We start from the raw sequence: 24,940 nt of genomic DNA, 5'->3' as shown, positions 1-24,940 counted from the left end.
TATAAAACATAAAAACACAATATTTAAGTTTGCCACACTGTAGCTCTTATGTGATTTAATAGTACTAACTTTAATAAAAGCATAATAATGGATTTTTTATTTAAAAACAGATATATCATAGGGCATGATGCAGGCAGCTGGTTAAAAATTGATTCAAGAACTGGTGAGATACAGTTTTCTAGAGAATTTGATACGAAGTCAAAATATATTATCAATGGGATATACACAGCAGAGATCCTGGCTATAGATGGTAAGAAAATTTATTTTCAGTATTTTAAGAAAACTAATACTATTATATTAAGTATTATGTTACTCTAATGCTGATATTTGAGATACTCAAACATTTTTAATGGTGTATGTAAGACCTATAGAAAGTCCTAAGCACCTTAAATCAAGAATTGAAGTCAATTAAAATCATAATTTACACTTAAGCCATAGTTTATTTCATCTACTTGCAAAAGTGAGTTGCATATGGCTTAAAGCGTAAAAGTTAAAATATAATTTATCTTCTGTTTATAACTTTGTCTCTTGAGTACGGCTAATCTCACTTGTAGGGTATGTTGGGAATGTTTACTTAAAGTAAGGGCTACATGCTCTCCAAAGTTCATTTGGGCATCACCTTGTGAATATAATTATTTTAGAGCCATTAAACCTGAACTACAGTGAATACAATTATTTTAGAGCCATTAAAGCTGAACTACAGTGAGAAGCTTGTGTGAGTGTTGCTTGATTTGACATATTTCCATAATAAGATGCTATGGATCAAGAAAGCACAGGTTATTCCAAATATAAGATCCATATTAAAAGTCATAAATGCAGATGCACTGACTTAACTTGTAAGTGAGCCACTTCTCACGTGGGAAAATCTATTAAGCAGTCCTCTTGGTGAGTAGCAATAGGATTTGTTTATCAATAGTTAATGATTATATGAAGCAGTGCCTAGGAAACCAGCTGCTGTAGAACAAAACAAGAGAGAAAGGTCAGGAACCACAAAGGAAGGGGAAAGATATGTGTCCGAGATACATGCCTAATGTAAGACAGATACTGTAGGTTTGCAATGAGTTTATAGCTGACCTTTCTAGTATCAAAACAAAAATAAAGGTAAAGAAGCAGCATAAAATTCAAAAACAAACCATGATAAAACCAAACCAACTATCGTCCATGCATCCTGAGCTTCACCCTGTGGCAAGTAACTTTTAATGCCTGGGTCAGTTTCATAAATAACATTGTCCTATTTATTATCAGTATTCTGAAAGATCTAATTTGAAAATGGATTCTAACCATGTTGATTGCACCCTATGTTTGCATATTGGTCATATGTGAAAATCTTCAAATTCTAGAACAAATAATTAGTCATTCCAAGCAAATAAAGAGAGAGAAAGTGCTATCAAAATGTACCAAGAGAAATCCAAAAACAAAGCTGATGGTTTATTCACCTAAGCAGAGTGTCTGCACTGACACAGAGCAATCTGAATAGTTGGAATAAGTTTGCTTCAGCACACACCATCATCAGGTGAAGAGACAGACCTCTAGGAAGAGCAAACTTTATTGGGGAGTAAACGCTATAAGCAATAGCTTGAGTTTTGGTTGCCAATCACAAGGTAATAGAAGAGCTACCAAAGATCAGAGAATGACAAATAAAACAATCTGTGGAATAATCTGATGGCTCTCGAATGAGAAACTAAGTGAAATCAACATCTTTCATCTAGTGAAATCAGGTCCAATGCTGAATAGGGTATATAAACATATTATACAAAATCATATAGACTATACTAGGCTCTCAGTTTATTCTCATTCAGTTACCTCAGTGACTACTACTTAGGCACACAGAAAACGTCTGTAAAAGGAATTTATTGCTTTCTCAGAAAATGACCTACTAAAGTGTCCTAGAGATTACCATGTTCTAGTTTAAAAGTGAGAAAGCTAAGATTTTTTTCAAGTTAAAAACAAGCAAAAAAAATTCTTTATTCGCTGTAACAGAACATAGAGTAGAAAAGTGGACTAAAAAGCTCCTGTACTCCTAATCTTTAGTCTTTGGGCCTTTCTGATAAATTATACTATCCAAAAACTTGTTTCAAGTGGATTAGGGAAAAATCTAATAGGCTTATATTTGTTTTCAGAAATGCCATTTCTGAAAGAAATAGCGTGTAACCGATGCAATTAAAATAAACAGTGAACACAGAAGAAAAACACCAACAAGTATTTATTTCAACTGTGCTTATTTCTACAAACACAGGACTCAATGAGCATTCTGAATGGAGGTCCATAGCTGATCTGGGGGTCTAATTTATGGGAACAGGGTGAGACTAGAAAGCAGTAAACCTTCTCTGAGGAAGAACATTTGATTTTGTGCCTTAGGATGTGTTAGAATTGCAAAATGAAATGAGGATGGAAAACATTTTAGGAAGAGTGGAAAGAATGTGCCAGAGTCCAGAGTAAAAAAAGAAACTTGTTTAAAGAACTCAAAAGAAGCAGTGTGGCTGGAAGGTAGCACACAAAGGGAAGAGTGACTTTGGGTCGCTGAAGCGGGCAGAAACCTGTCAAGCCTCCCAAGTCATGTATATGTTTCCTACAAGTTCCATGGCATCATCGGGGATATGAGAAAGAGTTTTCTCCCTAACACCATTTACCTCAACACCTATCACACTTACTCTTTCAGATGGCTCTGGAAAAACAGCTACAGGAACCATATGTATTGAGGTTCCTGATATCAACGATTACTGTCCAAACATTTTTCCTGAAAGAAGAACCATCTGCATTGACTCTCCATCAGTCCTTATCTCTGTTCATGAGCATTCTTATGGGTCTCCCTTTACTTTCTGTGTTGTTGATCAGCCACCAGGAACAGCTGACATGTGGGATGTCAGATCAACAAATGGTAAGTGAAATGTAAGCTTGCTTTTTGGACTTTAAGTCCCAAAGCAAAACAATTACCAAAAAATGTGTCAAGTCACTTAATAAAACATTCTATTTCTGTTTCCACAATTCTTGCCATATTAACATTAAATGAAAAAAAAATCTTTCATGTACACAGGATATTTGACAAAATTTTGAATTAAGTCAAAATGTTTCATTAATATTGCATTTACAAATGGTAGATAAATACCAGTTTACCCATCATTTTGAGTAGGTAGGACATTAAACCAATATTTATTCAGTTTAAAATAAACAGAACCCTTAACAAACTCATAAATTAAGAATGTCACAATTCCCTATTCTGAATAAACTCAGACAAATCACATATATGTCTCTGAAACTCATATATCCCATAGATACATTTAAACATTTACTACTCAGGAGCACATAAGAGCAATTAAATTATTTTTAGCAATAGCTATGAGTTCAGACTTATTTTTAAGGGTAAAACTTTAAATCCGAATTGCTTAGTATTAGAGGAATGATTAAACAAATTATACTACATATTATTATGATGTGCTAATATGCAGCCATTAAAATTGGAATTATACAAAGTATGTAGATACAAAAGAACGCATAAACCAAAGAAAGTAAAGTGAAAAGCAGATCACAAAGTTGTATACGTATGTATCTTGACTATAGCTACATACAATTGAATGGCTGACATCGATAAAAATTAAGAATAAATTTCAGATAACACAACATTTTATCTACCTTGGGTTCTTTTTCCTAAAAGGTTAAGCGCATAATAAAAAAGAAAATGCTATGGGAGGATCCCATTTGGGCTTAGATAGCTCCCTAATCTCATATTCATATGGGGCTACAGGGAAAATCTCATGGGCTATTCGGTGGCCATCAGACTACAGAGCCCAGGATGAGAAGAAATACTTCCCACCTCTTTGAGGCCACCAAGCCCCTCTGTTTACAGAATGGAGAGACCCTAAAATATGGTAGGAAAAATACTACCAATAAAGACTTGGTCAAAGTGAGCAACTAGGCAATTTGTTTTTACCATCAAACCTTTAGCTCTTTTCAGCAAAACCACTTTAATATTTTTTAAAGTTAATCACATTAAAGCAATTCCATTAATATCGTCAACTCTGAATATGCCATCTCCTATAAAGCTCAATAGCCCATTCATAAATAATAATAATTGCTAACCACTTTTTTCCTCATTCAGATCCTAGATGTTATGATTTTACACATAAGAAAAAATGTTCTGCATGGAGGTATAATATTATAGCTATTACAGGTTTGCCAAGAAAAAAGATAACCGCACTGGAGATAATATTCCTAGAGACCTGTTTCAATGCTGGTGTTTTAGAACAGAATGAACTTTACTTAATGTGCTGTGGCATTGTCTTATCTCATTTTTACTTTGTGCACAGATTTTGGTAGACACCAAATCTGGCTTGCTATCTAGCTAACTGAGAATAATAAACCATCATAATAAAAAATATTGTGTGCTATGGATCAGTCAGTTACTGTTCATGGTTTAGCTGTAAATTTAATCATCTCTTAACACTCCTTGTATTAATAAATAAATTCCAACCAATATTTTAGATAATATGTTTTATAAAAATTCATAGGCAATGATAGCACAAAGAATTAGGCGAATTTGAACAATTTTAAGTGAAAGGGCAACAATTTTGACTCAGATACGTATAAACAGTCTTAAGGAGGTTATTGTGTAAACTGTAATCCTAAATAGAAGACTTCTAATATTTTCTTTCAACTTAATATGATTTATTCATTGGGCAAATATTCATTGAATGTATATTATATGCCAATTACTGTTGCTCCGGAAAGATGCAACAAGGTCCTTGCCTGCATTGTAGAAGTAGCAATCCAGCAATAAGCAATACTTATTTAAAAAGTAGTTATAAATGTTAAAAAAAGAAAAAAAAGAAAGAAAAGAAAAGAAAGAAAAAGAGGCTGGGCGCAGTGGCTCACGCCTGTAATCCCAGCACTTTGGGAGGCCGAGGTGGGCGGATCACGAGGTCAGGAGATCGAGGCCATCCTGGCTAACACTGTGAAACTCTGTCTCTACTAAAAAATACAAAACAAAATTAGCCGGGCGTGGTGGCGGTGCCTGTAGTCCCAGCTACTCAGGAGGCTGAGGCAGGAGAATGGTGTAAACCCGGGAGGCGGAGCTTGCAGTGAGCTGAGATCGCGCCACTGCACTCCAGCCTGAGGACAGAGCGAGACTCCGTCTCAAAAAAAAAAGAAAAGAGAAGAAACAAAGGCCAGGCACAATGGCTCATGCTTGTAATCCAAGCACTTTAAGAGTCCAAGGCAGGTGGATCGCTAGAGCCCAGGAGTTCAAGACCAGCCTGGGCAATATGGCAAAACCCTGTCTCTACTAAATATATATATATATATTAGCCAGGCATGGTGCCACGCACCTGTAGTCCCAGCTTCTCAGGAGGCTGAGGTGGGAGAATCACTTAAACCTAGGAAGTCAAGGCTGCAGTGAGTCATGTTCGTGCCACTGCACTCCAGCCTGGGCAATAGGAGTGACACCCTGTCTCAAAAATAACAATAATAATAATAATAAATTAAATGTTAAAAAAGTACAAGGTGCTTTATGACTAAGAAAGCATGAAAAAAATCAAGTGTTTTAAGTCGATGTTTGGTATTAGGGAGAGTTAACCACCACCCCCCCCAACAACCAAGGAATTTCCATTTATTTTCTGTTCTGTTTCCTCTCTTCCATTTCAGCTACCTCAGCAATCCTTACGGCTAGGCAGGTTTTATCTCCAGGATTTTATGAAATCCCAATCCTGGTGAAGGACAGTTATAACAGAGCATGCGAATTGGCACAGATGGTACAGTTGTATGCCTGCGACTGCGATGACAACCACATGTGCCTGGACTCTGGTGCCACGGGCATCTACACAGAGGACGTAACTGGTGACACATATGGGCCTGTCACTGAAGACCAAGCTGGAGTTTCAAATGTTGGTCTTGGACCAGCAGGGATCGGCATGATGGTTCTGGGCATCCTGCTACTGCTTTGTGAGTACTCAATTAAATCCTTCTTTTCAACAGTTCTTCAAAATAGGACTGTAATGAGGTTCGCTGGGATGGTTAGGTTCATGTAGCCATTTCTTTTTGGTATCTCTAGCAGTTTTTGAGTGCCTTAGAAATAAACAATGGGACGGACAAGGATATGCGCTTAATCCACAATGATAACTAAGAAAGCCTAGAGTGAGAGTCCTAAAAATGGGAAACACATGCAAATCACTACATATACTACAGAAAAGCACAAAACAAATCCCATCATGGAAATTTCCATGGAAAAGTTAGGACAATCTTTTTGGAAAAGTGGATTTTGAGGTAAGCCTGAAAAGCTGAGGATGGTTTTTTTCTTTTTTCTTTTTCTTTTTTCTTTTTTTTTTTTTTTTTTTTTTTTTGAGATGGAATCTTGCTCTATTGCCCAGGCTGGAGTACAGCAACGCAATCTCAGCTCACTGCAAACTTCCACTTCCCGGGTTCAAACTATTCTCCTGCCTCAGTCTCCCAAGTAGCTGGGACTACAGGCGCCCACCACCACGACTGGCTAATTTTTGTATTTTTAGTAGAGGCAGGGTTTCACCATGATAGCCAGGATGGTCTCGAACTCCTGACCTCGTGATCCACCTGCCTCAGCCTCCCAAAGTGCTGGGATTACAGGCGTGAGCCACTATGCCCTGCTGAGGATTTCTTTTAAAGGAGGATGCTGTCTAAGGAAATTTGAAAGGTAATCAAAGACAAACACACACACACACACACACACAAAAGGGAGCAAGATATGGAAGAGCATCGCACACCTAGGAGCACAGAGGCTAAAAGAGAGGCTGGGAGCCAGCATGGAGGCACGTTCATGACACACCAGGCATTCTGGGCTTCAGTACCGTGGCACAGAAGAGTCGATGAGGGCGGATGAGCACAGGTGACCCTGCGGTAGGAAGCAGGGAGAAGAGACTAGAACAGAGAATTACCCTCCGGGCTCTGGGTGAGTGCCTAAACGAAGACTATGGTCACAGAAATGGCAAGATCCCCAAAGAAAACTTTCCCAAAAAGGGCCCTCCTTTCCCCATAGTGTTTTTTTAAACATATAGATCCTCAGAGGAAGGATACTTCATACATTTTAGGTTGCCCTTGCAATACTTAGGTTTCATGGGGATCAAAAGCTGGGTTGTAAAATTTGCGAATTAAATTTGTCAGACTGTATTGTTGCTATGTTTTCAGGGATGAGCACTAATTAAAATGTAATCATTTCAAGGCACAAAAAATAACAGCTGACTTTTGGGGAGGATTTCTTTCTTGAAATAATCTGCGAGGTTTCAAAGCTATGCAAAGATCATGAGTGATTCTCACAATGATATTAGAGATATTTTCCCAGAATGTAACTCTACAGCAATTGAGTAGTGGTTTCAGGTAAGCTTTGAGTTAGTGGTTCTCAACCCTAGTTGTACATAAGAATTAATTAAAGGTCTTCCAAAATTACTCATGCTTGGGTCATACTCAAGATGAGACTAAGCATCAGCATGTTCAAGCCCTTTGGTGAGACTAATGTTCAGTTCAGGGTTAAAAACCCAGTGCCAGCTGCATTTCCAGAAGGTTAGCACTAAGAGTTTCAGGACTTTTCTAGACCAGGTCAAAGAAAGCAGGAGACTTGTTCAACTGAATGATTGTAGAATAGGAGAGGAATAGCCCTATGGACACTTGTTTTCAACGGAGAAGTCCATGGTCGATTTTAGGAGACAGGGGGCAGTGTGATGGTAGTGGGAGGGATCTGAGTCCAAACCTATGTTCCCGAAGGGCCTCAAATTGACACTTTTGATGTTAGCTCCAAATGAGATTACACATACAGTAATTGTATTGGGTATGTGCTAAAAACACTTCATTTATTAGATAGTACCTTTGTTAGAGTTCATGCCTGCAATGGTACATGATCCAGCTCACATTTAAATTCACAGAAATATAGAATAGGTGGAACCATGGCCTAGGGGCTACCAATTCTAGTTTTAGCCCTTTTCCAGAAAATGCTATGGAAATGTATAACTTGACTTTTCACTGTTCATAGTGTAGATGGCAAAATTGCCAAATTAATTGTTGTAATAAGATTAAAGCTGATTTTGCAGCTTTGATATTCTCTTCTTTTGTATCTGTTTTTAATTTTTAATTTTTGTGGGTACATAATAGGTATACATATGTATGGGGTACATTAGCTGCTTTGATACAGGCATGCAATGTGAAATAATCACATCCTGGAGAACTGGGCATCCATCTCCTCAAGCATTTATCCTTCTATTCTTTATCTTTAATTAACCCCCTTAGTAAAATGCATGCCATGCTAGAGAATTAGGAAAGTATGGAAAGCAACTAGAGTGGGCCCGAAGAACTAAACAGAGTGTATTCTAGAATCTTAGAAAACTTAAGCAGTGTCTATATTTATGGATTAAAATATAGAATTGAGGTGATTATTAGGGTAACAAATAGTAAATTTCCTCTTGGAAGAAACACTTGGATAGCTAAACATTTTTGATAGCTTTAATTTTTCATCATAGTCTATAAACCAGTCTTAAAATAATTGTAAATATCTCCATTAAATTTAGTGAGTATTATTTGACTTCTATTTTAAGCGTAACTGTAATAAGGATTGAAGAAAGGTCCTATCTCCAGGTCCCATAGCTGAATCCTGTATTCAATCCTCTTGATAGCATATATTCACGATGTGTTTAACTTACATGTGTGTGTGTATCTGCCCCAACCAGCTCAGGAGTCTTAGACTAAAGACGACCTTACTTTCCTAATCTGTCAGTAAAGAAATTCAGTTACCTGATCTCAAACTCCTTGCCATCTAGTTCTAAAGTTCTGTGTGATTTGGTGGTGTTGTATTTATAAACTTGGATATGTATACTCAATCCTCTAAAGGAAAAAAATGAGATTTTCTTACATATATTTGTATTTTTGTTCTAAATATAATGCCACCAAATGCTCCCCAAAAATGATTCATCCAGTGACTTCCTAAACTGAGCAATTTGTGTAAACGCGTTGTCACTTTCTTGAGCAGTGGCTCCACTCTTGCTGCTGCTGTGTTGCTGCAAACAGAGACAGCCTGAAGGCCTGGGAACAAGATTTGCTCCTGTGCCTGAGGGCGGAGAAGGAGTGATGCAGTCTTGGAGAATTGAAGGGGCCCATCCGGAGGACAGGGTGAGTGGACTATCACTTTCCAGAGAAGTGTGGAGTTTCAGTGGAAATTGAGCATGTCTTAACAATTACATGCTGCACAAAAATGAACAGATGTCAGTGTTTAAATGTTTAACATAAAGCATTTGTTTTTCAAATGTTTATTTTTCTTTTCAGGATGTGTCAAATATATGTGCACCCATGACAGCCTCAAATACCCAGGATCGGATGGATTCCTCTGGTCAGTAAACACCAAAATCTGCTTTTCCTTTTAAATTTTTCACAATTATTCAACCAGAAACCAACTTCATGTAAAACTACCTTATGGAAAAGTCTGTCAATCTTTTGACAGTATAATTAGAGGGAGTGTGACCTGTTTGAAGTAGCCACTTTTTTTTTCTATCTGAAACTACAGACAGTGAAGTATGACACAGCAGTTAAAAGAGCAAACTCTGGAAGCAGAATGCTTGGGTTTGATTCCCAGCTCTGCCACTTGCTTGAGGGCTGCATAGCTTTTATCCGAAACGCACAGGACCATGAGTTTGAGTTTGGCTCAACCTTTTTGTGCCATGGTGATCAAAAAGTTTCAGACATAGGAGCATTTTGGATTCTTGATTATTGGATTTGGGATGTTCAACCTGTAGTAATAAGTCCTTAGTCAAGACATTTAACCTCCCTGGGCCTCAGTTTCCTTATCTTTGAAATTGAGCTTATGATAGTACCTACTTTAAAGTGTTGCTGTGAGGAGTAAATAATACATATTACATATGTAATATATCATACATACATATATTGTATAGATTATTTTATTATGTATAACATACGTGTGTGTATATATACACACACATATATAAATATGTATATATACATATATCACAAAATATGCGTTAGAATAGTGCCTGGCACAGAGTACATGCTACTGTAGTCATTATTTATAACACAAGCTGGTTTAAAAAAAAAGAAAAAGAGCTAAAGAAAAGGTAGTAAATGTACTCTAATAATACACTGAAAAACTTTTCTTAAATTCAGACAAGCTTTTGCCTCAAGAGAGTGTCTTAAACTCTCCTGTCTTACCAGCCCCACGTATATCTAAGAATATTGAACACACTCCTTAGCTATCTGGCAATGATTGCACCAGATAGAAAGGGTGCTGAATTCTGCAGTGCATGTGAGCTTCCTCTGATGGTTCCTTAGTGTTCCGAGTTTGGCCCTTTGCATACAAAGAAGCTCTGTGACTGAACATCCCTGTGAGCCCAGCTGCATCTTGTTCCAGAAGGAAGGAGGACTATGAGCTCAGTTTCTGCAGTCACGCCGCTGGCCTTGCTTTGGAGGGCTCCCGGATGGGTCAAGCCCGCAGCGGCCACGGCGGGAACGGGCGCCTGCTTGCAGCTCCTCTTGGCAAGTTCTACACCTTTAGGTCTAGGGCGAAGTCTGTGCAAATGTGGGAAGGCCACGTCCCACCACTGACTCCCTCTGTGTCATTAATTTACTTTTCTTTAGTCAACAAGCCTGGAGATGTATCGGTGTTACTCGTATCGCTCTTTGTCAGCTTTTTAGCGCTGGGTGGGTGGTGGCACCGCAGAAGGCGGCGGCAGCGTTTTAGGCAGATACGAGCTGCAGGCAACTCGAGCGCTGTTACACTAACATCCTCCCTTTTCAGAAATCTACACCAACACCTATGCAGCCGGGGGCACGGTGGAAGGAGGTGTATCGGGAGTGGAGCTCAACACAGGGATGGGGACAGCCGCTGGCCTCATGGCCGCAGGGGCCGCAGGAGCCGCAGGAGTCGCGGGGGCCGCAGGGGCCGCAAGGAAGAGGAGCTCTACCATGGGAACCCTGCGGGACTACGCTGACTCCGACGTCAACATGGCTTTCTTGGACAGCTACTTCTCAGAGGTAATGCCCTCACACACACAATCATCTTGAGACTGAATAATAATAGTAAAATACAATAGCAGTAAGCCTCTTCTGAAATATAGTGTTACTCTCAACCCTATCCCAAACCTGAATAAAAAATGTTTCACTTCTCCTTAAAACACAAAATACTAGTTTGCCGCAGGATTTCATATTCAACTGCCATAGCACATCTTAGTACTGTGAACGAGGCCACACCCCTCATCATTCTCCACTTCCCTTTTCCATTTTTCTATCTTTTGTTTCCTTGATTCCTCACCTTGTTTCCCATAGCAGTAGCAAAGCAGGAAAGTGTTCATCAAGGGGGAAAAAAGGTACATTTATGACCTCTTCTTTTGATGTCCTTCATGTTCTCCGGGAGCCTCCAACAGAAAAGAAAAAATATAAAGACAGAATTGGGAACGAAAGGAGTTAAAACTCAGGAACACAGCATCACCACGCCTTGTGCTAGATTAAGACCTAAGATAGCTCTCCTATTCTCAGTCCAGTGACTTATCCACCAACTGACCTTCACTAAGAAAAGGGGTCCAGCAATAGCACTGCTGGGTATATATACAAAAGAAAGGAAATCAGTATATCAAAGAAATACATATATGCACCCCCATGTTTATTGCAACACTAGTCACGAGGCCAATACATGGAATCAACCAATACAATCATCAACGGATGATTGGACTTTTAAAATGTGATGCACATACACAATGGAATATTATTCACCCCTAAAAAAATGAAATCTTGTCATTTGCAACAACATGGATGGAACTGAAAGACATTGTGTTTAGTGAAATAAGCCAGGCATAGAAAGACTAACTTGACATGTTCTCACTCATTTGTGGAAGCTAAAAGAAAAAAACAAATTCATGGAGATAGAGAGTAGAATGATGTTTCTGGAGGCTGACAAGAGTACTAGGGAGGGGAAACAAAGTGGACATGGTTAATAGGTACGAAAATACTGTTAGAATAAAGAAGATCTAGTATTTGGTAGCACAACAGGATGACTATAGTTAACAATAATTTATTATACATTTTAGAAGAACTAAAACAGAACCGGAACGTCCCTAACACAAAGATATCATAAATGCTTGAAGTGAGAGATACCCTGATTACCCTGATTTTATCGTTATGCATTGTATACCTGTTTCAAAACATCCCATGTGCTCCATAAATATATACAACTATTATGTATCCATGAAAAAAAGAAAAAAGATCATGGGTCTATCAGAAAAAAAAAAAAAAAAAAAAAAAGAAGCCCTATAGACATTGAGTTGGCCTAATAGAGTAGCATCAAGAGTAAATAAATCCCCTCATGAATTCCTATTTAGTAAGTTTACTCGGCTTAAATAACAACCCATTTTATCTCATATTTCAGTTAGCCTGCTTTATTCCCCATCTGGTGATACATGAATTTCACCATTATTCTTTACGAAAAAAAAAAAAATGCTGAAGATGTTGTTGCAATTGTAAACTATATCTTAAAATTGGTAGTTACAAATACTATCACAGAATGTGCATGAATAGTATCAATTATTTTAATGAGTGACTGATACCATTATTCAGTTTATTCCATAACAACTTAGAAGTCTCTCTGAGGGATTGCTGTTATTCTTCCTTGCTTTAGGGGAAAAGAAATTTCTAATTCTGCACTCCCTTTTAATTTTAGAAAGCATATGCTTATGCAGATGAAGATGAAGGTCGACCAGCCAATGACTGCTTGCTCATTTATGACCACGAGGGAGTAGGGTCTCCCGTAGGCTCTATTGGTTGTTGCAGTTGGATTGTGGATGACTTAGATGAAAGCTGCATGGAAACTGTAGATCCAAAATTTAGGACTCTTGCTGAGATCTGCTTAAACACAGAAATTGAACCATTTCCTTCACACCAGGCTTGTATACCGATCAGTACTGACCTCCCTTTGCTCGGACCTAATTACTTTGTTAATGAATCTTCAGGATTGACTCCCTCAGAAGCTGAATTCCAAGAAGAAGTGGCAGCATCTGAACCCGTGGTTCATGGGGATATTATTGTGACTGAGACTTACGGTACTGCTGATCAATGTGTGCAACCCACTACAATTATTTTTGATCCTCAACTTGCACCCAGTGTTGTAGTAACCGAAGCAGTAATGGCACCTGTCTATGATATTCAAGGGAATATTTGTGTACCTGCTGAGTTAGCAGATTACAACAATGTAATCTATGCTGAGAGAGTACTGGCTAGTCCTGGTGTGCCTGACATGAGCAATAGTAGCATGACTGATGTTTGTATGGGACCTGTGATGAGTGGCAATATTTTAGTAGGGCCAGAAATTCAAGTGATGCAAATGGTGAGCCCAGACCTTCCCATAAGCCAAACCGTTGACTCCACATCCCCAGTGACATCTCGACACACAGTAACACGATACGGTAACATACATTACACCCAACAGTAAGTGCTTTGTGGTCAGTATTCTCTATGGAGACCTTGCACCTTGTAATCACAAATACATCCACCAAAGATATATAATGTACCATATATATTAACAGTCAACAAATACTCAGATATTCTAAGGTCAATGCCATTATTTGATTATACCATTTTGAGGGTGAATATGGCTAGGCACTTTAGATAAGCCTTTTAAATTTCTTTCTGATTTTAAATAATGTGTCAAAAAATGTACAGAAAATGTATTGCATCCCTTGATACTGTCTAATGAATAGCACATAACTCACATTGTGAATCCTATGGGTCTTGAGGCCTGTAGCACCAATCTTGTCAACCAAGATGCCTTGTTCTTGGAAGTTACAAAAGAAGCCCTGTCTACATCCACCAGCCATATTTTTCTTTAGAGAAATATTTATATTAAAACTTTTAATTGAAAAATTGAATGAAAATGTACATTTCTGAAAGGAAATTGAAAAGGAACGTAGAGTATCGGTCAATATCTTCAGATATCTGAAGTCATTTGTCTCTTCAAAAGATTTTTCAAGATTGCGTGCTATTAAGCAATAGGTCATGCTTAATATAATAAGGAAAGAGTTTGCCAACTGAAAGCATCGCTGGAAATGGTTCATTGAAGAAAAAATATATATTTTTATTGAATTTTATTGATTTATAAGATTAACTGTAAATTAATCTAGAATAGCAAAAAAATTATGACAATCCTAAAGTAGAAAGAGTTATTGAGGAAATACTAAAGTTTTCCCCACTTACAGGGAATTTTTTCCCTACTGTTGCCAATTATGTCAGAAAAATACATGAAATATGGCTTAATCAATTTCATAGAACTGAATCATAGAGCTTTCAATTGGCAAGCAGATATTCTTCAAAAGCACTCTGTAGTTATTCATATATTCAACAATATTTACTTAGAAGCAACTAGGTGTTGAGTGCTAGTCATGGCTCTGTGAATATACAGGTGAAGAAGACAGACATGGTTTCTGCCTTCATAGAGTTTCTATTCATTTCTAGACTTAAAATAAAACTCTGGGATATGGCTTTAAGTTCCTAACAACAATAATTAACCAACTATTTAAATCCATTACAAAGTTGTGTTTCTCTTTGCAACACTACTGTTTATGTTGAATAAATAAAATGGAAACACATACATAGATTGCTTACTTTTAGTAGGCATAAAGCTGACTTGAGAAAAAGAAACTAGCCAGGTAATTTTACTTAATTCTGTAAAATATGTATAGAGTAGCAGCAATAACGTGGCTGAGATAATGTAAATGAAATAAACTTATTTTCAAGGCCTAATCCTTTTGAAGGGAAATAATTGTAGTGCTTCTTGCCTACCTTTTGCTCCTTTATGAATAAAACTATTGTAGAATTTAAGTCATCTCAGATAACCTCTTACCCAATTCTCTCATTTTCTAGACAAGGAATCTAGAAATAGAGAGGTTAAATGATCCCAACCAGCTAGTTGTGCTGCAAAGCCTTGAACCCATTGTTCAGATACCCTAGCCAGTTTGCTTTTTTATACTATAACTTCATCAGATATGAAGAGGACCCAAATTTGCCTGTTGCATACTCTTTGCTATTCCCTAATTGGAAGAAAAATTGTCTCTCAAAAACTTAAGTTTTATGATGTATAAGCACAGAATAGCTAAAACATTGTAATGCTAGAAGGTTATTTACATATTTCCTGATATTTTCCAAATTATGTATACTGCCAGCTGCTACATCCATTTCTTACTTTAGTATATTTTACTACTCTATAATTGATGCAATCCATGGGGTGGCTAAGGAGCATTGGTCTCATGGTGATTTAACACTCAAGCAACAACCAGCCACATAGCATCTGGTACACACTCCATTCTGTGGCAAATCCTGACATGGGCATTTCTCTCTTAAAGTTTGCATTGGATGGCTTTTGTTAAGTCAAAAACTAACACGTTGGTGAGACTGCAGAGAAAAGGGGACACTAACACAATGTTGGTGGGAATGCAAATTAGTCTAACTACTGTGGAAAACAGTTTGGAGAATTCTTAAGGAACTGGGAGTCGAATAGCCGTTTGACCTAGCAATCCCGTTACTAGGTATAAACCCAAAGAAATATAAACTATTCTACCAACAGGACACATGTACCCATATGTTCATTGCAGTGCTATTCACAATAGCAAAAACATGGAATCAACCCAGGTGCCCATCAACAGTGGATTGGACAAAGAAAATGTGGTACATATACACTATGGACTACTATGCAGCCATAAAAAAGAATGAAGAATGAAATCACGTCCTTTGCAGCAACATGGATGCAGCTGAAGGCCATTATGCTGAGCAAATTAATGAAGGAACAGAAAACCAAATACCTTATCTTCTCACTTATAAGTGGGAACAAAACATTGGGTTCACATGGATATAAAGATGGAAACAATAGACACTGGGGGCTATTAGAGGAAGGAGAGAAGGAGAAGGGCAAGGGCTGAAAAACTGTCTATTGGGTACTATGCTCACTACCTGAGTGATGAGTTCAGTCATACCTCAAACCTCAGCATCACGTGATATAGCTTTGTAACAAACCTGTGCATGTATTCCTTGATTCTAAAATAAAGGTTGAAAAAGAAAAATAACAAAATAAAAAATTTTAAAAACAGGTATTTTTATATAATGATTTCTATTATTTTGGGTAGATGCCCAGTGGTGAGATTTCTGGGTTGAATGGTAGTTCTATTTTTAGTTCTTTGCGAAATCTCCATACTGTTTGAATTTTTTTAACTACAAATGGATAAGTAGGATCATACTCTTGGTATATAGAAACACATGTTGTTGTTAGAGAAATTTGTTGAGTGTATTTTAAATTACTGTTATCGTTTAAGATTTAAAACATGTTAAAAATTATAAAAATGAACTCAATCAGTTTTCTCTTCTAGAATATAGTGACTATTTTAAATTTGGATTTTTTTATATTTTAAACTGACCAAAAAAGTGGAAATTGACCTGCAAAACTAGAGTTTGCATTCTATTAGGACAATCATTCTAAGAATTACAAAATAGTCAAAACACTATGAGATTAAAGAAATGAAGAATAATACCAAGCATTTAACTAATAAGTAATTTTTTTTTTTGAGACAGTGTTGCTCTGTTGCCCAGGCTGGAGTGCAGTTGCGTGATTTTGACTCACTGCAACCTCCGCCTCCCAGATTCAAGCGATTCTTGTGCCTCAGCCTCCCGAGTAGCTGGAACTATAGGTGCGCACCACCAAACCCGGCTAAATTTTTTGTATTTTTAGTAGAGACGGATTTTTGCCATATTGGCCAGGCTGGTCTCAAACTTCTGGCCTCTATCAATCTACCCGCCTCGGCCTCCCAAAGTGCTGGGATTGCAGGCGTGAGCCACCACGCCTGGCCCTGCTTACAATTTTTAAAGGAGGTAAAAACACCACTTGTGAAAGGATAAGAAAATGTTCCTGTGAGCTTTTTCTTCTCTTTATCAATACACAAAGACTTAAAGCTGCTTCCAAAGAAAAGATTTACCTCTAATAGATGCCCTCCTCCATACTATCTGTGGAAACAAGAGCTGAACAATGTAATTTTCTCTCAACATTGTTAGTAAGGAAGAACTCTTCCACCATTCCAAGGTGATCAGTATCATTCAGATACAACTCAAGCTTCCAAAATGGACATATTTTTTAAATGTCATCTCAAACAAAACAGCATAAACCAATATTCTCTTTACTGCTTAAAACTCAGGGTGTTAATTTGTGTAAGAAGTAAAAACGATATCGTGTTTATGTTAAGGTTTGAAAATGAACCCAAAAGCTCAAGAAATTATATTTTTTAAATAAATATGATAACATATAGTCTGAATCATATTTCCTGCCCTGTGAAATTACTTGAGGGGGTAGCATCATTACGTGAATTAATAGGTAATCTTGGAAAAGTCTTAGGTGAAGGGAAAGGAAAACATTAAGAACACAGAATTAATAAACTTGTTAAAGAAAAAAGTTACTTTCTAAAAAAATTCTTCTTTTGAACTAGTTATTTCTGATCATGGTGTATTAATTACTAAATGTAATTTTTTATGTATTTATTTAAAAACTACATATGATGAGGAAACAATGTTTTATTTTCTCTTTGGTTAATGTAGTATTTTATAGGTAAACAGACAAATTCAGAAAATCTTTTCCCATTTTATGGATCATCATCTTTATCATTATAAATAATCATCATCTTTATCATGCCCCACAGTACAGGGGCATGAATTCACTTATAAATTAAAATTTAGAGTAATTCATTTGTTTTTTAATGATAAAATTTATCAATAGAATTATTTTATTAGTAAATGCTCATTACAAAATAACATAAATTTAATGAACTCCATAAATTATTGTAGACATTGCAATTAAAAAATTAAGTATCACCACAGAACACTATGCAACCATAAAAAAGAATGACATCACGTCTTTTGCAGGAACACAGATGGAGATGAAACTATTATCCTTCACAAACTAATGCAGGAACAGAAAACCAAATACCACATGTTCTCACTTATAAATGGGAACTAAATGATGACAGTACATGGACACATAGAGGGGAACAACAGACAATGGAACCTATTGGAGGGTGGAGAGTGGGAGAAGGGAGAGGATCAGGAAAAATAACTAATGGGTACTACACTTAATATCTGGGTGACAAAATAATCTGTGCAACAAATCCCCATGACACAAGTTCACCCATATAACAAACATGGACATGTACCCCTGAACTTAAAATAAAAGTTTAAAAAAATTATCTCTTCCCACTGGATTCAATCTTGGGGCATGAGATTTAAGAAATGAATTTAAAATAAAATAGTACCAAGCATTTAATTAATAAATAAAAATTTTTGAAAGAGGTGAAAATAGTACTTGTGAAAAGGGTAAGAAAATTTTCTTGTACAATTTTTTTTTCACTGATTCTCTATTCACCAAAATTATTACTATTGTTTCTGTACCAGAGAAACAATTTCTGTAGAATAAGGAAAGAATAATTATTTTCAATCAGGGGAATTGAGGAAGAATCCTTGAAGATGATATAGAATTTTGTCTGATGGAAATTACAAAGATATAAAAGTCAAAACACAGGGTAAATCCAAAGACTATTAAGTAGCCAAATTAAACTTACTTAAAAATTGTTTGGGTGAAGGAAAAGGGACAAGATGGAGGAAGGTGAACAAGATGGAGCAGTCCCTGTTGTTTCCGGGTTCTTCTTCACAGATTTTCCCGCGCCCGGGAAAAGAACCAAATCAACTGAGCATGCGCAGAATGACGTCAAGCCGAGGACACCGAAATTCAAGAAGCCACTCCTACACACACACCCCGAACTCCTCCCCTTCCAGCTCCCAGGCATAAAAGTCCGCCGCCGGCCGGAGCCGGTGTGACTTCTTTGGCCCCCCACATTCGTGGACCAGAGAACATCACCCGAGAGCGCCGGCGTGACTTCCCTGGCCCCCCCCCCCACACCTGAGGACCATAGAACCTTGTCCGAGAGTGTATGCATATTTGCAATAAAAGACTGCCACTTTCTTATGTACTTTGGCCTCATGTTTAATTACTTAGCTCTCCTAAATTAAGTTACATTAAATTAAATCAAAACAGTTGGTGCAGAAACCCGACCCAGGAGGAGACCCTTCCTCAACATCCCCTAAGGGTCTAACGAACCTCCTCCACAGCGAACCGGCTCCCAACCCAACCAGCCACGAACACCAAACAAGTGTTCCAGCCTCCCACTGGTGCCGCTCTGAGAATTTCTTCTTCGGTGAGTACTCCCCTTTGTTAACCATCTCCGTCCGTTTCCGTGTGCTTGGCCTAGAGTCGTGCGTACGTCCAAGGACGTAGCCACCCTGTGGCGCAGTGAGGCCTTCAACCCGGAGACATCCGTCTTGAAGTTCCTCAATTCTCCGTTAGTGGCTCCAGGAGCCCCCGGTCCCCAGCAGCAGCAAAGGACGCTTTGCCACTGCATGAGGTCGGTTTCCATTTCTGGTGGTTAAACAATGGAAACCTCACAATTGAAAATCCCTACAAACACCCCTTTAGGGTGTCTCCTCCAAAACTTGGAAGCCTTACATCTAGCTCAAGATTTAAAACGAAAGCGGCTAATTTTCCTCTCCACTGTGGCATGCTAAAAACCCGGGAGGAGACCCCTCCTCAGGGCCCCCTAAGGTCCGAGGAGCCTCCTCCTTCCACGCCGCGGACGGACCAGGACCTAGACATCGCTTTCCACACCTCCAAGTCTCCTAGGGGTGAGTATCTCTTGCCTCCCTCTCATACTCCTTGGCCAGAAGTCCTGCACAGGCCCAAGGTTTTTTGGTCACCAGGTGACCCACAGGAGAGTTCCCAAAGGTAGAGACGTCTGCCCAAAGGAACTCCATTCCAGTCCGTGTGAGACCCGTCCAGGACGGAGACGTCCGCCTGGAGGTAATCTCCATTCCGGCTCCAGGAGCCTCCCGGTCTCTAGTGGCTCCAAAGGACGCTTTGTAGCCAGGTAGAGTTCGGTTTCCGCCTATAGGCGAGAGAAAGGCAATAGGAAATCCCCAATCCAAAATACCTAGAGACACCCCTTTAGGGTGTCTTCTAACTAATCTCAAAACTTTACAATTACAGCAAGATCTTAAATGAAAGCGACTGATTTTACTCTCCACTGTGACGTGGCCAGTCTCAACATTGAGACTGACAACCAGTCTCAACGGCCGCCTGAAGGCACTTTAGACCGTAACATTTTAATTAGATCTCTCTAATTTCTGCCAGAGGCTCGGAAAGTGGTCAGAAATTATCTATGTCCAAGGCTTTTAGGACTTGCGCTCTCGCCCAGACCTGTGCGCCCGGTGTTAAATGGCCCAGGTCTTGTTAGCCTAAACCCCTAAACCCGGCCCTTGGCCCCCACCTCAGCAACTGAGGAGGACTCCACCTCCATTTCAGATGGGGCCGACGGCAGGCGACCTCCCTCCCAACTTTCCAACCCCCCTCCCTATGGACTTCCTACCGCCCCTCCCAACACTCCTCCCTCAGCCACTCCTCTTACCTCTCCCATTTCCGCCCACACTCGCTCCAAGACCGCGGTAGCGGCCCCCATTAGTCAGACCTCTACCAGTCAGCCTGCCCCAACCCCCTCTACCGGTCAGCCTGTCTTAACCTACCCTACTGGTCAGTCTGTTCCAACCTCCCCTGCTAGTTTGTTGCCCCCTCCCCCACCCCGAGAAGTTGCTGGAGCCAAAGGCGTGGTTAGAGTCCATATCCTCTTTTCCTTGGCTGACCTTTCCAAAATTGAAGAACGACTTGGCGACTTCTCAGCCAACCCCACCTAATATTCCAAAGAGTTTCGATACCTAGGCCAGAGCATATAACCTTACCTGGCATGACTTACATGTCATTCTTACTTCCACTCTTAACCCAGAGGAAAGAGAGTGCATTCTCGCAGCCGCCAGGCAACATGCAGATCAATGGCATTTAACCGACGCCACCGTCCTGTTAGGAAAGATGGCTGTCCTGTCCATAGAACCAGATTGGGATTACCAACTGCAGCAGCCCGGCCACCATAGGAGAGACATTATGGTTCAATGTCTCTTGGCCGGTATGCAGGCAGCCTCTAACAAAGTGGTCAATTTTGATAAACTAAAGGAAATCATCCAGCACCCAGATGAGAACCCGGCTTCCTTCCTAAATCGCCTTATAGAGGCACTAGCCCAATTTACTCAGCTAGACCCCACCTCCCCAGCCGGAGTAGCTGTCCTAGCCTCCTATTTTATTTCCCAGTCAGCCTCAGATATTCGAAAAAAGCAAAAAAAGGTTGAAGATGGGCCTCAGACTCCCATACAGGAAAATTGGCCTTTAAAGTTTTTAACTCCAGAGAAGCAGCAGCTGAGGCCGCAGAGCTAGACAAGGAGAAAAGAAGGGCTGTGCTTCAGGCGCAAGCTCTAGTGGCTGCCCTCCAACCAGCGTTGCCCACTCTGCCGGCAGGGAAGACACAGGGCAAGTCTCCCAGGGGCTCCTGCTATAAATGCGGAGACTCAGGACACTGGGCAAACCAGTGTCTCCAGGCCAAGCCGGCCACTCCGTCTCGTCCATGCCTTAAGTGTGGCACAACTAAGCATTAGGCAAAACTGTCCAAATCCTCGCCTGCCTACCACGCCATGCCCAACCTGCCAACAGGAAGGACACTGGAAGTCTGATTGCCCCGCCAGCAGGGCAGGCATTGCGCCTCAACGTGGTGCCTCTCCTCAAGGGTCGGAAGGCTCCTTCCAGCTCCTACACCTGGACGACGACTGACGGCGCCCACATTCGGAGACCCCTGTCACCCTTGCTGAGCCTAGGGTAACTCTACAGGTAGTGGGTAAGCCAATTTCTTTTCTCATCAATGCGGAGGCTACCTATTCTGTTTTGTCAACCTATGGAGGTCCTAGCCAGCCATCCACTATCTCAGTAGTGAGGGTAGACGGTAAACCGTCTAACCCTCGCCAGACACCAATGTTAAATTACTGCCTGGACTATGCATGCTTTGCCCACTCTTTCCTCATCATGCCCTCTTGTCCCACCCCCTCTTGGGACGAAACATCTTAACCTAACTCAAAACATCTATTCCCCCTCCCTTTCTCCAGGTGGCCAGGTTCTACTCAAGGATCAACACCCTCCTCAAATTTTCCCGCTTCCTCACCATTCTTCATCTTAACTTAACTGACTTTTCCCTCATAAACCCCATAGACACCCTCCTTCCTGACCCATCCCCCAACCAGTAGGTTTCCCAACTTTTTACTCTCATAGAAGACCTAGCTTGGCAGGGTGCCCTTTGTGATTTCGGCAATGTTGAACTTACCCTCTACACCTTTGTCATCATTATTATGGTTCACTCTAATTCCCCTAGTTACTCCTACTAATCCTAACTTTGTATGGAGATTCTAAACCTGGTCTACAGACAACCAGATACACTCAGTCATGCAGGGCCCTGCAGATTGCCCCCCCCCCACACCCAGGGTTGTCACTCTGCCCTCTCCCTAAATAAAATGTGGACTCATTAGGCCAGGATGAAGGACAGATACAGGGAAGGAGAGGCTGTAACCAGAAGGCAGTAGAAAGCCCAGACCTCCCCAAGGGCCTCTACTGCACTCAGTCCCTGTTGAGTCAGAGATAGGGAGAAGCCAGGAGGTAGGGGAGTTGGTGAGGGGAGCAGCCTTGGTGAGCGGGAGGTGGAGAGACGGAGACGGAGACGGAGATGGAGACAAAGAGATACAGAGATAGAGAGAGACAGAGGTGGAGAGAGACAAAGACAGAGATGGGGAGAGACAGAGATGGAGAGAGACAGAGAGAGAGAGAGACAGAGGTGGAGAGAGACAAAGACAGAGATGGGGAGAGACAGAGATGACAGAGATGGAGAGAGACAGAGAGAGAGAGATATGAAGAGAGACAGTGAGACAGAGATTCCTTTTTGCTACTCTACGCCAAACTCTTCATGGTGTAATTGCACATAAGCTCCCAGCAGGATCCAGACGGCCCCTGTTGGAGGCTACTTTTGGTGTAACCAAACTCTATCTAAAACTCTTAACCATACCTCCATCACCCAGTCCCTTTGCATTCCGGTATCTTTAGTGCCTAGCTTAACCCTATATAGCGAAGGAGAATTGTCTGAACTAGCTTCCCAGCTCAGCTCCAGCAATAACATCCAAAAGCGGGCTGTTTTTCTTCCCTTAATTATCGGGGTTTCCCTAGCTTCAACAATTTAACGCCCCCTTAACCCCCGGACCACCGGTATGGCTACCGCCTGTAGTACAGCAGATGCTTCCATTCCTAATTCCCATACTAATCCTCTGCCTTATGTTATGTCTTACTCCCATTCTAATAAAATTTTTTCCGAGCCAAGGTCCAAGAGATCACCCGAGTCACCTTCAACCAAATGCTCCTGCATCCCTACACCCGACTGCCAACCTCAGACCCTAACTACGCCCCTTTACAGCAGGAAGCAGCCAGACAGACCACGGCGCCCTAAATTCTTATAATCAATAAGAGGTTGGACTGTTTGGGTGAAGGAAAAGGGACAAGATGGAGGAAGGTGAACAAGATGGAGCAGTCCCTGTTGTTTCCGGGTTCTTCTTCACAGATTTTCCCGCGCCCGGGAAAAGAACCAAATCAACTGAGCATGCGCAGAATGACGTCAAGCCGAGGACACTGAAATTCAAGAAGCCACTCCTACACACACACCCCGAACTCCTCCCCTTCCAGCTCCCAGGCATAAAAGTCCGCCGCCGGCCGGAGCCGGTGTGACTTCTTCGGCCCCCCACATTGGTGGACCGGAGAACATCACCCGAGAGCGCCGGCACGACTTCCCTGGCCCCCCCACCACACCTGAGGACCAGAGAACCTCGTCTGAGAGTGTATGCATATTTGCAATAAAAGACTGCCACTTTCTTATGTACTTTGGCCTCATGTTTAATTACTTAGCTCTCCTAAATTAAGTTACATTAAATTAAATCAAAACAAAAATGTCTGAAACAAAATAGGAATTTTAAAATTATCATATAGTCAGTCATTTTTAAATGATGGTTACTGCATTATTTACTCAAAATATACTATCCTACTGAATTATCAAAATAACACTATGAGGTATGATTTATACCCATGTCATAGATGAAGACACAAAAGCTGAGCTAAGAGAAATCCTTTTTTATTTTTTGAGATGGAGCCTCACTGTGTATCCCAGGCTGGAGTGCATGGCGCGATCTCGGCTCACTGCAACCCCACCTCCGGGGTTCAAGCAATTCTCCTGTCTCAGCCTCATGAGTAGTTGGGATTACAGGTGCATGCCACCACACATGGCTAATTTTTGTATTTTTAGTAGAGACAGGGGTTCTACTAAACTAGACTGGTCTCAAATTCCAGATCTTAAGTGATCCGCCAGTCTCGGCCTCTCAAAGTCCTGGGATTACAGGCGTAAGTCACCGCACGTGGCCAGAAATCATTTTTGTTAGAGGTTAAGTGGGTAGCAAAATTAAAATCCAAACCCAGGACTCACTCCAAAAATCTTACTGCTATATGCCAAATTCTTTTTATTTAATTCTGGAAGGATATATGAAAGGCAGCCTATAGAAGGATCTTGAATCCAATTAGGAGGCTGGATTTAACTTGGTAGGAAATTGAGAACCAGTGAAATTTTTTGTGCTGGCCAATGGGCAGGCCCAATTTTATGAGGTGGCACTGAGATGGCCCTCAGGAATCCTCATGACTGTCTGTGTTCTGTTGAGACACCCACGTGGCTTGTTCACTGAGGTGGAGAGCCTAGTATTTGTCTCTGTGGAAGTCAGGATCTTCTGATAAGTCACCATTCCAAGCCTAGGAAATCCTTTAGCTCACCACTGAGGTGAGCAGGTCCTTGATGTTTCTAAAACCATTCCAATTAATCATCTTACTTGTTAGTCAAAGTATTTGCAAATTGAATGCCCTTCCCATTTTTATCATTTTAAGTGAGGTGTTTGGACTAATTGTAGTTCC

The 24,940-nt window shown here is 40.3% G+C and overlaps 1 protein-coding gene and 1 long non-coding RNA gene across 3 annotated transcripts in view; one reads left to right on the top strand and one right to left on the bottom strand.

Moving 5' to 3' along the window:
• LOC105468103 (desmoglein 4) overlaps nucleotides 1-14,928 on the top strand; it is a 39,643-nt gene extending 24,715 nt beyond the window's left edge. Inside the window, exons 10-16 of the mRNA XM_011718080.3 lie at nucleotides 111-250; nucleotides 2,660-2,878; nucleotides 5,638-5,934; nucleotides 8,978-9,117; nucleotides 9,271-9,334; nucleotides 10,754-10,989; nucleotides 12,668-14,928. Of these exons, the coding sequence (XP_011716382.2) occupies nucleotides 111-250; nucleotides 2,660-2,878; nucleotides 5,638-5,934; nucleotides 8,978-9,117; nucleotides 9,271-9,334; nucleotides 10,754-10,989; nucleotides 12,668-13,435 (1,864 nt within the window). The 3' untranslated portion in view covers nucleotides 13,436-14,928. The remainder of the gene's footprint in view (nucleotides 1-110; nucleotides 251-2,659; nucleotides 2,879-5,637; nucleotides 5,935-8,977; nucleotides 9,118-9,270; nucleotides 9,335-10,753; nucleotides 10,990-12,667) is intronic.
• LOC105468097 (uncharacterized) overlaps nucleotides 1-21,884 on the bottom strand; it is a 73,850-nt gene extending 51,966 nt beyond the window's left edge. The window contains exon 1 of one of the 2 annotated variants that reach the window (XR_011616982.1): nucleotides 20,487-21,884. This is a non-coding gene — a long non-coding RNA (uncharacterized lncRNA). The remainder of the gene's footprint in view (nucleotides 1-20,486) is intronic. The other variant, XR_011616983.1, reaches the window with a different exon arrangement.
• Nucleotides 21,885-24,940: the final 3,056 nt, after the last annotated feature.

This window comes from Macaca nemestrina, chromosome 19 (assembly GCF_043159975.1).
Source record: "Macaca nemestrina isolate mMacNem1 chromosome 19, mMacNem.hap1, whole genome shotgun sequence".
Lineage (NCBI taxonomy): Eukaryota > Metazoa > Chordata > Mammalia > Primates > Cercopithecidae > Macaca > Macaca nemestrina.
The sequence above is the reverse complement of the archived record's forward strand: the minus strand, read 5'-3'. Positions and strand labels throughout refer to the sequence as shown.